Source organism: Peromyscus californicus, unplaced genomic scaffold (genome assembly GCF_007827085.1).
Source record: "Peromyscus californicus insignis strain IS unplaced genomic scaffold, ASM782708v3 Scaffold_9__1_contigs__length_137607984, whole genome shotgun sequence".
Classification (NCBI taxonomy): Eukaryota; Metazoa; Chordata; class Mammalia; order Rodentia; family Cricetidae; genus Peromyscus; species Peromyscus californicus.
In genome coordinates, this window is record NW_026294617.1 from 98,864,288 (window position 1) to 98,879,666 (window position 15,379).

The 15,379-nt window shown below is 37.6% G+C and overlaps 1 protein-coding gene across 2 annotated transcripts in view; it reads right to left on the minus strand.

Moving 5' to 3' along the window:
• The window catches only part of Abcd3 (ATP binding cassette subfamily D member 3), a 62,753-nt gene that overhangs the window by 14,090 nt on the left and 33,284 nt on the right, over positions 1 to 15,379 (minus strand). For both annotated transcript variants that reach the window (XM_052729955.1, XM_052729956.1), the window contains exons 5-16: positions 14,480 to 14,549; positions 13,093 to 13,190; positions 12,635 to 12,758; positions 10,808 to 10,864; positions 8,342 to 8,484; positions 5,315 to 5,384; positions 3,943 to 4,012; positions 3,761 to 3,858; positions 3,575 to 3,666; positions 1,713 to 1,804; positions 1,557 to 1,629; positions 112 to 175 (exon numbers count right to left, since the gene is read on the minus strand). In XM_052729955.1, the coding sequence (XP_052585915.1) occupies positions 112 to 175; positions 1,557 to 1,629; positions 1,713 to 1,804; positions 3,575 to 3,666; positions 3,761 to 3,858; positions 3,943 to 4,012; positions 5,315 to 5,384; positions 8,342 to 8,484; positions 10,808 to 10,864; positions 12,635 to 12,758; positions 13,093 to 13,190; positions 14,480 to 14,549 (1,051 nt within the window). The remainder of the gene's footprint in view (positions 1 to 111; positions 176 to 1,556; positions 1,630 to 1,712; positions 1,805 to 3,574; positions 3,667 to 3,760; positions 3,859 to 3,942; positions 4,013 to 5,314; positions 5,385 to 8,341; positions 8,485 to 10,807; positions 10,865 to 12,634; positions 12,759 to 13,092; positions 13,191 to 14,479; positions 14,550 to 15,379) is intronic.

Here is a 15,379-nt window from a genome sequence, read left to right on the forward strand (position 1 = left end):
TATGGGTTTAGATAGAGACAACTCAAACCTTACATTTAACTTAAATATTCAAATTTCCAGTTCATATTTTGAAGATAATTTAAACTCTTCTATGAACATTTAAAAACTTACTTCAAAACTAAGATCTCGGATCAAGATATCTCCATTTGGTGTTGCTAAAGGTACATGATCAAACCTAAAAAGGACATTAATAAAAAAAGGGAAATTAAAAACAAGTAAGGAACTCAAATAACTCAATACCCCAAATAGAAATAACTCAACACAGTAAACGAACATTCAGACACTTCATAAAAGAATACATTCAGAAGACAAAATGCAACTGAAAAGGGTCTCGCGATCTTAACCAGAGAACTGCGTCTCAAGACTGCAATGAGTGTCACCCTGTTAGGACGACAGTTATCACGACGAAGGTAAGTGCTGGTGAGATGCAGAAGAATGGGAACCTTTAACCACTGTTGGTAAGAATGAAATTAATCAGCAATGAGAGGAAAACAGCATGGAGGGTCCTCAGAAAAATAAAAACTGAACTGCTATAAGTTCTCTGCTTCAGAGAGACAATCCTATTCCAGAGAGATAACCAAAGGAAATAAAATCGTCACAGAGTAGTATCTGCACTCCCATACACACTGCAGTATTTATTAAACAAACCAAAAGGGGAAACTCACTTAAAGTCTTTCAAATGATAAAAAGATAAAGAATATATCATATATGTAAGCACACACTCATACAAAGGAGTATTATCCAGTCTTAAAAAAAAAAAAAAAAAAAAAAAAAAAGCTGGAGAGATGGCTCTGTGGTTAAGAGCACTTACTGCTCTTGCAGAGGACCCAGGTTTGGTTCCCAGCACCCATGTCAGGAGGCTCACAACCACTTGTAGCTCCAGTTCCAGGAGACTCAATACCTTTTTCTGCTCCCACATGCACCTGCACAAACTTGGTACACATACAGACAAGCAGGAACACACATAAGCACGTAAGTAAAAATCCCCTTTAAACTCTCAAAACCACAACGTATTTTTAAAAGAACTCAATCAGTCATTTTTGATGATAGAGAGCATCACGGTAAACAAAGTAAGACAGAAAAAGAAACACAGTTCATACATAACTTATATGCAGAATCTAAATCATTAAATTCATAGAAGAGAGTGTTGCTAGGGACTGAGGGAAGGGAAAATGTAAGTGGTGTCATTTAGAAAGTATGAAGGAAGATGAGTAAGTTCTAGAGGTCTAACCAGCAGCACAGGGACAACAGTTAAAAGTATACTGTACACACATGAAATGGCATGTACATACACACATACATACACACGTTCAGATGAAGAGACAAGAGATACAATTTGCTGGAATATGGACACTGTTTTACAGTGTGGATGTAATATCAAAACATCAAATTATAGGCCTTAAATATATACAACTTTTATGTCAATGATACCCCAAAGTTATTTAAAATTTTTAAAGTCAATTTTACATTACACATGTAACTTCAAGCTGATGAGAAAGACTGTCATGAAGTGTAATAAATGCATATAGTACAGCACAGCCTTTTCCTGTACATACTTTATAATGTTGTCTGCATTGATGATTTCTCCAGTACCAGGTATCAAGGGACTAACTTGTGCTCCTTCAGCACCTTAAATGGAAAACAATTATTAAAACCTCATATAGTAGGAGCAACTAAAAACTATGACTACAAACTGTGGTGTTTATATTTACCCTTTTCCTGCTGTGACACCATCGTGCGTTCGTATTTGCCATGATTTAAATCCTTTAGTACTTGCATTAATTCTGTAATCCGAGCCGTAAAACTAAAATTTAACAGAAACCATAATCAAAGTCCAGGGTATTACTACATCTTTTATATAAACTGAAATGTCTAAAATTATAACTTAGCTTATGGGACACAAAAGAAGTCTCATCAGCATAAAATATTAATGATAACACACGTGCCCTATTTTGCTGCAGTAAAAGAGAAAGAAAAAAAAGGGGAGGAGGTTTCACAGGATCCTCTTCTCAACAACACCCCATTAAGAGGCAAGACAACAGTGTCTCCCTTTGTCAAGCATTCTTGTTAGTACACTTTGCAGACCCAGGAAGGTTGGGTCCTGAGCTGCTGGAGTGACTTCTTGTCACATCTAATACTTTCTATCAGAAGGAAGGATTCACTAAAGGCATACTACCTCTCTCTAAATGGAGAAACTGAAGCTATTTCTGCTCTCATACTCTGAAGAAGGGAAAAGATGAAGAATTCTGAATATATGATGGAGTTCATGGGACAATAGAAATCAATCCAGTAGCAAGAAGTTGGGGAGTATAAGAAGGTCATAAAGGTCAAAGAGAAGTTTTCTTATCAGAGAAACAAAGGGGGATAGTTATTTGTTTGTTTATTTGGTGTAAATAACAAGCAGAAACTCCCAAAAGGAAACCTTTGGAGGTGACAGGTACAATTACACTCTTGGTGTTGATAGTTTCACACCAAGAGGCATACTTGTTCTTATATTCATGATTTTGTGTGCATTAAATATGATGTTTTTTAATATACCAACCACTCCCTAATAAAATGTATTTTTGTGGGGAGAAGAAAAAAAGAACCCCTGCAAGGAAAACCGACATGGATGAACTCATACAAGTCTGAGGAAATTACTAACGAGTACAGCACATAGCAGCTTCTCAAGAACAAGGCCTCACAGTGTTTAATTCTGTCTTGTTATGAAGACCCTAGCAGCTATGACAGCAGAGAGAACACAGGAACAGATACAGACCTACGCCTACGAAAGAGCTGAGGGCAGCAAATTTCCTTAGACAACCCAAAGTCTGTGGCACTTTTCACACCCTGGTATGGTTTGAGGTTTCTGCCTTCTATTTCAGCTTCTGAGCTGTTCAATCCCATCCCGTGATCTAAAACAGCTTTGCTACTGGGTAACATATCTACAACTATCCACAGATGCCACAAGGTAATTGGTTTATTACATTAAAATCAACCTCTATTCATTTATTTAGCTAAGTTGTTGGTATAAACCCTTAGGAAAGCCGGGCGGTGGTGGCGCACGCCTTTAATCCCAGCACTCAGGAGGCAGAGGCAGGCGGATCTTTGTGAGTTCGAGGCCAGTCTGGTCTACAGAGTGAGATCCAGGAACGGCGCAAAGCTACACAGAGAAACCCTGTCTCGAAAAACAAAACAAAACAAAAACAAACAAACAAACAAACAAACAAAAAACCCTTAGGGGTAAAAATCTATAGTTGAGAACAAAAATGTTCAAATGTGAAACTTCTACTCACTAACTTAAATTTCTGTAAGAAAGGGCTGCCAAGAATTATCATTTTCCAACTTATTCAAGGCCAGAGTCTGTGAAACACAGCAAACATAACACTATTCTGGATAAGATTCAAAACAGCTGTCCTCAGGAAGCACAAAAAGTTCACTGAGAGAGGTCTTCCTTAATTTTCTACCCAAACCAGCTTCCTAGAGTAGGAAGGGTCAGCCGCTCCCTCATCTTAATCTCAACTGGGTACCACATTATAAGAACAATATATATTTACAACTGATTCAATGCATTGCTTATTATTACAAATCTTACCCAGCCAGTCTAGTCATTTCACGCCCAGCCAAAACTATACGGCCCAGAGCTTGAGACATTCTCAAAAGCATTCTTCCACTTTGGTAGTAATCCTTAAAGAGAGACGAGCATTAGATTTTGCTCACATTTCTAAAATAAAAGCAAAGCCTTAGTGTGACTTTTGCCCTCATCAATATTATTTTTCACCTCTAGGAGCTCTGAATGTGTGCTATGAAGGTGCCGAGGATGCGACAGATCTAGGAAAGGGCGACTGACAACCAGGTACCCGACTACAGTGGCAACATCTGGAACGAAACAGTTAAATTAAGTATCATTACTTCACTTGCCCCACAAATCATGTCGCACCATCTCTTTTAAAACATACTTACATTTGGCAATGATGCTATCAATGAAACCCATAGAAAACCGAAAAAAAATGAAATTATGTAGGTGTTCCACCTGAAAGAAAACAAAAGAAAAATGTATTTTTTTCTTTACAGATAAAAGAACTAATTTTCCCTAAGGATAAAGCACAGTTAATTTACAAACAGGTACTGAGTAGCTATGAGTCATCTCTCTATCAGACACCAAACAATGAGCACAACACTGAGAAAAAAGCAGGTTCCAAACACACACCCCATCAAAACACAACATATTACACATAATAATATAATGCTAGAGACATACAAACTCATCAGTCACTAAAGCAAAGAAGGAGGATGAGAATCCATTTCAAATAGGCTTGTCAGAGAAGGTAAAGCTGTAATAAGCTGTTAGTATTTGGGCTGAAAACCCCTAGGCTGAGAAAAGTCATGTGAAAAGCTGGTCAGTGGACAGCAGTCTTAAGGAAAGGAGCTTTAGATGCTCTCATCAGTGAGCACTCTAAAATCTCAAGTTACATTAAATGGCAAAAATATAATTTTTGAAATAGCCCAAGACAACGTTTTAGTATTTGTAAAATATGTACTTAATATCACAATTTCCATTAAAATATTAGCTCCCTAGAGACAGGATTTCATCTATCATGCTCACCACCTAATTATCATTAGCACCTAATGATGGCACCTACCAAGCACCCTAGCTGGCACTCAGTATCTGCTGAATGAGTAAAACTATTTGAATTCAAAATTTCCAAGCATCAAATAAAGAAAAACTGTTTTTAAAAAATCTCTATATGCCAAATCAAAGGTCACTTGCATTATCAATCAAGTTTTATTAGCATAGCCACACCCACTCACACATATATTATAGTTCCAACAGAGACTATGTGAGCAGGAAATGTAAAATATATACATAACTATCTTGTCCTTTTTAGCTTGCTGATTCCTGTTCTATAAAATACTCTCCACTAATCTGTGGGAGCTATTAACTTAATCACCCAATGAGACTTCTTTAGCAACTACTGCAAAAATGCACAAGACTATTTTAGTAAATCATCCCATTTAATAAATGGAGAATTTAATGTTAATGCAATAGTTTTAAACTCATTTATAGTTTAAAACACAGTATAAAGACTTGCTATTTAAAATACATCTTTAACTATGTATTCATACCTATATAAGTGTACACCATGTGATCCTCAAGTGTTTTGTTTTGCTTTTTTTTTTAAAGATAGTTTCTCTGTGTAGCCCTGGTTGTCCTGGAACTTGCTCTGTAACTAGGCTGGCCTCAAACTCAGAGATTTGCCTGCCTCTGCCTCCCGAGTGCTGGATTAAAGGTGTGAGCCACCACCACCTGGTTACCCTCAAGTCTTTATCTTACCAGTTTTCGGAAGACTGAGTGGATTGTCTGCTTTTCTCGTTTATTCCCATTGTAAAAGGCAATTTCTTCACTATTAAAGAAAATAATTCAGCAATTAATGTCAATGTTATCTCACCCTGAAATGTAACTGAAATGCGGTGTTCAATGAGTGAACATTTATATTTGTATGGACATCTTGGTCCAGTGCGATGGCTCAGGGGGTAAAATGCGTGCTGTGCAAGCCGGCCAACCTGAGTTCAATCCCCGAAACCTACAGAAAGGTAGAAGGAGAGAACAAGCTCCACAAAGCCATCCTCTGACTTCCAAGAGCACTCAGTAGCAAGCCGCCTCCTCAATAATAATAAAACAAATAATAATAATAATAATAAAGAGAAATAGCTGTCACTAAGAGAATGTTTGGCATAAGCCAAGCCAGGGACTGTACCTGAGATCCAGCTTCTAGCAAAGCTTTAGGAGTATATGGGCACACACCTGACTGGATCACAGACTGGACTATAAGCTACCTGTATGTAACCTGGTGTTAAAGATGAAGTGAGCAAATGCTCACAAACTGTAACTGAGGCAGAAGAGGAAGACACTTTGATATAAAGGAAGATTACGCTGGGATGGACATTATAGACCACATGTTAAATTGCAGACCTAAACCAGAGAGAGGGGATAAAAATACAAGTAGTGCTATTTTGATATACAGCCTTTGAAAAACTGAAAAGCCTAAAGTCCCGACAGTGCTGCAGTGCCCTCAGGGCTAGATGCACCAAAGCTCTTCTTACTCTCGCACTACACCATTCCTCAACAACTTCCTGAGAGTGTGAATGGGTCCACAAGGGCCAAAAGATCTTCAGCAGGGAAAAACCAGTTCCATACAGATGAAGAAAGGCTCAGTATAATTAGATAAATTCTTTAGAAGCCAGTACCTTACAGGTGAAGAAAGGCTCAGTGTAGTCATACATTCTTTAAAGTCACATAACCAGCAGAGTTCAACAGCTAAAATTATCACTCTTGTCTAAACTAAAGCTTATAGTCTTTCTACCCTGTAAATATGATATAAACTGCCCAAGACTTCCGGAGTTACAGATGGTTGAGCCACCATGTGGGTGCTGGGAATCAAAGCCAGGTTCTCTGCAAAAGTAACAAGTGCTCTTAACTGCAGAGCCATCTCTCCAGCCCCCACAAAGTACTTCTTACAGCACCAGAAAGTAAATATCTACATGGAAGCCCAAATACCACAGCTTAGACACATTGAGAATATGTGTGGGGGCTGGTGAGATGGCTAGGAAGCACTTGTATGCAGGTTGACAATTGGAATGCCATCTCTGAACTCAAGGTGGCAGGAAAGAACTAAGACCACCACATGGGTACTATTACTCACCTATGCACACAATCTGTAATCAAAGTGCACACAAGAGCTAACCATTGGAAAGGGATATGTGGTGGTCTGAATGAAAATGGCCCCCATAGGTCCGTAGGGAATAGCACAATTACGAGATTTGGTCTTATTGGAGTAGACATGGCTTTGTCAGAGAAAGTGCATCACTAGGGGGTGGGCTTTGAGGTCTCAGGAGCTCAAACTAGGCCTACTGACTCAATCAGTTAATTCCTGCTGCCCACGGATCCAAATGGAGAATTCTCAGCTACTTCTCCAGCACCATGTCTGTCTGCATGCCACCAAGCTTTCTGCCATGATGATAATAAACTATAAGCCAGCCCCAATTAAATGTTTTCTTTATAAGAGCTGCCATGGTCATGGTGTCTCTTCACAGCAATAGAATCCCTAACTAAGACAGGGTGGTATGTAAGGCAGGACAGAGCCAAGAGGATAGCCAGCAAGAGCCACCACTCCAATCCCACTGTGCCCTTGACTGCTGTCCTAAGGATTCTTGTGTGACACAAGCAATGTCTCCACTATGGGAGCATGTTTGTTTTCTAGTAAAAGCTTCCCATAAGCAGCTTTTCACTAACTGTACCTATTATTCCCCCGCCCCCCTAGAGCAACTCCACATATAAAATTAATAGGATTTTAACAAGGAAGCAAGAGAAGAGGACAGTATTTTTTTGATTGTTTGTTTGTTTGTTTGTTTTTCAAGACAAGATTTCTTTGTATACCAACTCTGGCTGTCCTGGAACTTGCTCTCTAGACTAGGCTGGTCTTGAACTCATAGAGATCCACCTGCCTCTGCCTCCTGAGTGCTGGAATTAAAGGCATATGCCACTACCACCTAGCTGGAAGAGAAACTATTAAGAGAGAGATCTCCTAAGTAATTCTGTAACTTCCTATAGAGTAGCCTACATAGTATTACATAGATACTAGGACCCTCAAAATTGACTTAAAGTTGGCAGATGGACACAAGAAAATTTACAGAGCATCCTAGCTCCTGATCAAAACCTAAGCCAAAAGCATATGTAGAGTTAATCCTCATAACAACTCCATTATCTATCTACGAGAAAGTGAAGCTATGAATAACTTGCTAAAATCACATAATCTAGAAAGAATTTGAAACTATTATGGATGGCTTCAATACCTACATTTTTTTCTTCATATTTTAGACCTCAAAACTGTCCAGAGGTCTAAGGGCATCACTTCAATGGAAGAGTACCTGCCTGAATTCAAGAGACCCTGAGGCTCCCCTTCCCCCCACAAAAAAAACTGTCTGGAAAACAGAATCACTGAGCACTGCAAGACAGTCGCAACTTTAAAATGTCTATGGATAAGTTAAGGCAAAAGTTTCTTTGAATAAATACAAACAAATTTGAACTATATCAGGACTAAACTTTAAGACGAAATTCACAGAAAATCAGTCAACAGAAGATATGAAGAGGTAAATCAAGGAAACTACATGGCTAACAGAAAGAGGGCTTGAAACATGCAGGATTTCTACTTTATGAAACTAATATTCTCCATAAAGCTTATTTTCAAAACAAGTAAACACCACACTATTTCAGTAACTATATTGCTAGACTTTCAATATAAATAACATCAATATCCACAAAAAGAAATTTTCTTTATAGTTCTGGAATGTTTCTCCTTACCTATTTGTGATAAGTCGAGAATTAACATATCTATATTCTCCTTCATACTTCTGCTCTGTTATTGTCATCTTGCCAATGGGTCTTCTAAGTCGAGTTAGGAATAGCCCAGAAACAAGCAAGTAGGCCATCATGCTTGCTGGGCCCTATGGTTAACGAGAGAGAATGACACACGGAGCTCAAGGTCACGGTAATAAAAGCACGGGTAGACGGTCTGTAAGTAACAGACTGACAGAAGCTGAGCCTTGGCTTATTTTCCTTTCTTTCTGGGAAACAGAACACTAGTCTCTACCTTTCTGTTACTATCATCCACCACAACTCCTGTAGCTCCCCTCCCCAACAACTGTTCACCTAAAACCTCTCCCGGAACTTACCTTCTCAGTCATCTAACACTCTTCCACTGGAACCATCTTAATGTTCTCTCGAGTCCACAAACATTCTCAGAGCTCTGTTTTACATTCTATTTGAATGTTAATATTCCCCTAGGTTCCTTCCTAACTCTTGTCTCATCCTAAATTTATACTTCTAGGCCTATCATTTTTAGAGTACAAGATATTATTGCCAAGTATGTGCATACACCCTTACCTGAACAGGGTATACGTGCCTCGAGGACACTTCGTTAAACAAGCTATCAACCTTTCCCTGCTTGTACACTAAGTTTTCGTCTTCTATACTTTACAACTCTGTAAATGACCTCACTGTACACTGACAATCTTAGACGATGCAACCAGTTCCCAAACCACCCTTAATTTCTACACATCTCTCATATTCAAATCAAAATTATCCCAAACAAAACTGTTTTCCTGAACATGTCATTCAGAGGGGCTGTTTTTACATAAGTTTAACATAACCAATGGATATCTAAGTATCTCTTCAAAACAGTCAAAAGTCAGCTCCAATTGTTCCAGGCACTAAATACTTCCCTGAAACTTCCATTAGTGAACATTCTCACTTCATTATAATTGCCTGAATATACTTTTTTAAAACATTGTAATGTTTAAACTTTGGCAGGAACTGACTCAACTTTCATGACTAGTACAATGTATATGAACATATGTACCAAGATTTTTCAAAATTGTACCTGAATGATTCAAAACACTTCAATAAAAACAGCACATGAACAGAGGTGTTAACTGTATTTTTTAAATGCTGATGCAGAATTGTACATATCAATATGTACAAGAAATATAAATTACAGTATAGAAACTAGAAAAATTAGGTCTATTCACTCTTATGGTGCAGTCAGCTAGAGAATGAGTAAACCTGAATCACAGGGTAGTGAAGAGAAAAACAGGAAATTCAAACAGGGAAGCAATAAAAATAACCAGGCAAATTATTAATCAACCACAAAATGGATATAAAAATACATATACATAGTTACATAAAACCAACACACAGTTATATGATTTGCTATATATATGTAATAACTATGAAATAATTATTCAAGTTAGACATCAATAAGACTCAGAAAGAAAGATTCTTGTCACCACAAATATCAGAGACAAGAGGATAAGGCTCATGGACTAGTTAGTCAATATTTATATTATAAAACACTTCTGAAATGAGTATTTCATTCTGAGTATATTGATGATTTTATTCTAACTTTTTATTAAAATTATTTCCTGCCAAGTCTCTTTAGATGTTACTTTGGAACAATAAGTACATGTGTGTTCAATGTATGTAATATGTGCTTAAATATTTCTAGCTATTATTGTGAGAAAAAAATTTAAGTAACTAATTTAATAAGCATTAAAAAGCCAAATTACAATACTTTTAAAGCCTCCAGTATAGTATTACTTTACAACCAGGTCATATTAGGTATAATGTAAAGATGTTCCCAAGCTTAAAAATTTTTTTTTCTTAGACCTTCATGATGATCACAATATAGTACTGTAGATTTTAAAATGTAGAACAGGGGTAGCTGTAGGATGACTCATCACTAACAGGCTTGAGGGCCAGCCAGCCCAAACCAGTAAAAAAGATACTTGAGAGCCAACCTGGGTCTGCTTAAGGGCCTTAGCAACAGCAGCTGAGACGTGATCTGGAGATGACCTGGACCAATGAGAGGCAGCCATGTCACACCAGCAGATGCATATTCACCAGACCTTCCCCCTGGGTCGAGTGGAGGGTATATAAGGCTTGCCTCTTTCTGAATAAACTGAGCTTGTTGTTTTGACATTCTCCCAGAGTCTGTGTCATTGACTCTGCACCTATTTGGCCCCCTCCCCCAAAGAACAACAGCACAGGACCCTGCCACAGGTAGCAAGATGGCTCAGTGGGTAAAGACAGTTTTTGCCAAGGCTAAGCTCAATCCCTGGGACCCTACATGGTGGAAAGAGAATATAAAACTCCTATAAGTTCTCCTGTGATCTGTGTGTGTGTGTGTGTGTGTGTGTGTGTGTGTGTGTGTGCACATGCACAAATGCATCTATACAAATACAAATGAAAGAAGAATAAAAGTGGACTCACCTGAGCTCCAATTGCACTTGTTAACTTGAAAATATACAAAACTATGTCTAAAAATGGCTGTAAAATAAACATTAGAATATACAGAATTAGAGCTCTTGAGTTTTGGGGTTTTGTTTTTTTGGTGTTTTTATTTATTTATTTATTTTTTGGTTTTTCGAGACAGGGTTTCTCTGTGTAGCTTTGCGCCTTTCCTGGATCTCGCTCTGTAGCCCAGGCTGGCCCCGAGCTCACGGAGCTCCGCCTGGCTCTGCCTCCCGAGTGGAATTAGAGCTCTTGAAATGGAGGTATCTCAACAATGACGACTGACTATCAAGTGGGATGCTTCTCTTCATGACTAAGATGGCTCTACTAGGATAATTACCATCAGTGACACAGTGACATTAAAGATCACTTCAGTTACAATTCCAGATCTGCTATGCGTTTTCCTGGCTTTGATACAACTTCATCTGTAAAATGAGAGGGTCTTTCTTCTGTAATACTGTTTGAGTCTATTACTTTATTATAACAATTACATAAGTGAAATAATCAAGTGAGTCTCTGGCGCTTATCTGATGATCCAATACTCAAGTTTCTACATAGTAAAGTACTGCTACTCACTGAGAACAAATTCAACCAGGGTTCTGACAGTAGCATGTATTTTAGCTCTTTTCAAGAAATCCAAATTGTGTTCATTTATTTGAAGTCTAATACTTGAGTACTAATACAAATGGCTTGCTTTATTAATTGGCTCATACAAAAAATGCACCTTTCACTTTCTGTCTTGCCCATTATAAAGAGCTTAAAATATTTTAAAAATTCAATTCAAATATATGTAAAGGTTACTGGCCAAAAATAATATTCATAATTTAAGTCAGGAATTAAATCATGTTTAAAACAGAGAATGCACTATAGTGCATAGAAACACTATAATTAATTTCAGAACACTTCTCTATTGCGTGTATGACACTTTATAAGCTACAGATTTGCTCAAGTGCCAAGAGGAAAGCATATGTAACAGTTTCTCTACAAAATTAGTTCCACAGATCTAGTTATATACTGAAGAGAGAGGTGCTAGGAAAACGAGTCAGTGGACAAACTGTTTGCCATGAAAACCTGACCATCTAAGTTCTGATCTCCACAACACTGCAGCACAAGCATCTGTAATCCCAGCATGTCCCCTCTGGAGATGAGAAATTGAGACGGGAGAATCACCAGAAGCCTGTGGGCTAGCCAGCTTAAACCTAACAGTGAACACAAGAGAGATGCTATCTCCAATACATGTGGAAGGTAAGACCTGACACCCAAAGTTGTCCTCTGACCCTTCACATGCATGGCATGGCACCTGACATATGAACACATTCAACACACACACACACACTTTCTTCACATAGGACGATACTGAAAACAGGAAGTCTTGTCTCATTTTATGGATGTGTACTTTGAAATATAAACTGAAAAGTCAACCTGTATCAAGTGCTAGAGGTAAACAGGCAAGAGACCCGATGGCTGAAATTAGTCCACAAAATTCTTATAAAACTTTTGTAAGACACTACTTTCAATTCTAAGTCAAATACTTCACAGAAATAAGATTTTTAAATTATATAATTAAAACAATTATAATTATCCTAATTTTCTTTTAAAAGAATTATTTATACACTGTAGCTAGAGTTTTCCTGCCTGGCCCACAGTCAGGACAAATCTCTCTCACCTGCCAGTCCCACAGCCACTCAGACCCAACCAAGCAAACACAGAGACTTATATTCCCTTCCACCCAATCAATTTTATATGAATTTGCTCAGATTCTAAATTCCACAAATTTAACAAAATTTTTTAAGTAGGTAAACTTACCTTACTAAGATTTGAATACAGGTCAACTACACTGTTACAAAATTTTTCTACATCTTGTGTGAGCAGCTGGTCTGGATTTGCTATTCTGTTATCCAGGTTGCCCATTTTATAATAGGTGAAAGCTCTGAAATAGCAATTAAAAAGTGATTTCAAAACAAGCAATTACAGAAACCATGCATTCATATACCACCCATTGCATAAACACAAACAGACCAGTCTCGATACCCTAAGAGTTGTCCTAACTTAGTCAGCCATGGGGAAGCAAGCTCAGAGAAGGGTGATTTGATGGCTATTAGGAGAGCTAGGACTAGTGCCCAGTCACTGACAGGTCACTCCTCCCCATGTGCCCCTAGTCTAAGAGACATTTTCTTGAAAAACAATTCAGTAAACAAGAAAAACATCTGATATCATAAACATTACTGTCCAACTTAAATATTTGAAAATAGGGCTTCACTTACTGGAGATACTCCTCATAGAGGTATCTAGTGAGCCTCACTCGGAAGCACAGTTTGAGTTCGTTTAAACCATACTTCAAGAAGTTATTAACCAGAGAGATCTAAAACAAACAAGCAAGCGTTACTGGTTTTGCTTCAACTTCTACTTACTAAATTGCAATTTACTTCTGTATCAGTTTCTGTATCTACAAGTTCTGATTTTCATAACTCACAAGCCATAGTGTACTTCAGTTCTGTTTTGTTTAGGTTTTTATAAAATGCAAAAATAATAAGCTAAGCCACATGCACTTAATTACCCTATCTGGATTCTTAGTTGGAGCTTAATTTTAATATATTATTATGAGAGCCTTTCTGGGTAATCAAAAATGCAAACCTTTCCGATTTCTACCTGATAGAGACTTTACAAGTTCAGAAACTTGTATTTCTACACTCTGCTCCACTACCAATACTACAACCTGGACCGCAGGTTTTTGTTTTCAAAGTGTGAGTTTTATATGCTACTTTCCAGATTATTCTAGAGCCACTTTACTAATCTATCCCACCATTAAATCAATCCTTCCAGTTCTGCTTAAACTCATTTTATTAAAAATGCTCCCACATAGTGCTTCCAACCTTTGATACCTGTTAGCTATCTTAATTTTTTAATTAAAAAAATCTAAAAATTATGTATGTCCATCCTCAAGTATTAAACTAGAAATTAATTAGATTTCACAAGCAAAGTTCTCCTCCTAAATCTGGACATTAAAAGTCTTATATGGCCAAGAAAATAAAAATAAAAACCAAGGCAAGAAAATCATTTGGTTTTTAGGTTAAACTAATTGCTAAGTAAATTCAGATAATAGACTCCAGTTTAACAGTGGTTCAAGTTGCAATTGTTTATGTTTTAATCAATAGTTCCTGGGTGGTTTGCCCATCTTATTCCCAATATCACAAGCTGGAAATGTTTTCAGTTATCCCAAGTGGGAGAGGGTTGCGATTGCCACTTAAGAGAATGTGGCTAAACACTTGAGAAAATCTGGTCAGGAGAGCGTTGAAAAGAAAAGAGAGAAAAAGGAAGGGAGGGGGAGAAAGGAGAGGAAAGCAGAGAGAGAGAGAGAGAGAGAGAGAGAGAGAGAGAGAGAGAGAAACAACAACCAGAAAACAAGAGAAAGAAAAACGTGTGTGTGTGTTATATTACACACACACACTAACATAAGTAAGATCAAATCAAACAAAATTTTTTAGTTTTCAGTTAAGTGTAGGTTTACACTGAAATATTAATCTATAAACTACAAATTTTAACACAAAATTAGAATTTAATACCACAAATCTTTAAAGTTAGTAAGTACAAATTCAAGATTTAATAGGTGTAAACTTCTCCCAAATAAGAGTTCAAAAGAAGTGCACTTACAAGAGGCATGGCAGCGATGAAGTTGAACAAGTATCTCTTGAAGTCTTTACTGCTACGGCCAATGATGCCACTGCAAACCACCACATGCAATGCATTAGTTGCAAAAGAAGCCCAATGTAACACTAGAAAGCCTAGAGCTCTAAAACCATTCTTGGGAATTTCTACTGAGTCATTAAGTAATAAGAAAAGAAAAGAAATCCTGGAAATATGTTTGCAAGTTTTGCAACCTTTTAACAGCTTGCTTGAACTTGACTCTGCAGATGATAAAATGAAGTAAAAATGGTAACCAAGGGCTACAGGTGTATTCGAGGGAAGACCTGTAGAACCTGTGCTTAGTCAGCACCTGCAAGGTTCTGGGTTACGGCACGCCGGAATTCTGGGATATTACAAATAAACCAAAGTAGTATTTGCTTGTTTTAAATATTTTGGTATCCTTGATTCTCACTGGAATGAACTAATGACAGTAGAAAGACTAAGAGGGTCTATTTCAGTCAGCTTGAAAGAGCAGAGGTAAGAAGTGTAGGCTTTGTGGGTCTTGTTGCAACTACTCATTGCTTCCACTAATGGAGTATAAGTAACCTAAGACAGTCTGACTAGACTCTAATAGAGTTTTGCCAAAAAATTTAAAAAAAAAAAGACAAGAAAAGGAAAGACAAGAAAAGGAAAAAATGAAACTGAGTGTGGTAGTACACACTTTAATCCCAACACTCAGAAGCAGATAGATCTCTGAGTTTGAGGACAACCTGGTCTCCATAATGAGATTCAGGCCAGTCAGGGCTACATACTGAGACCCTTTTTCTTTTTTTTTTTTTTAAAGGTGAGTAATGAATCTTCTCCTACAGGTTCTGTCTGGTCAATCTTGGGACTGGCTGACACATGAGAGAAGCATCAGAATCAGTC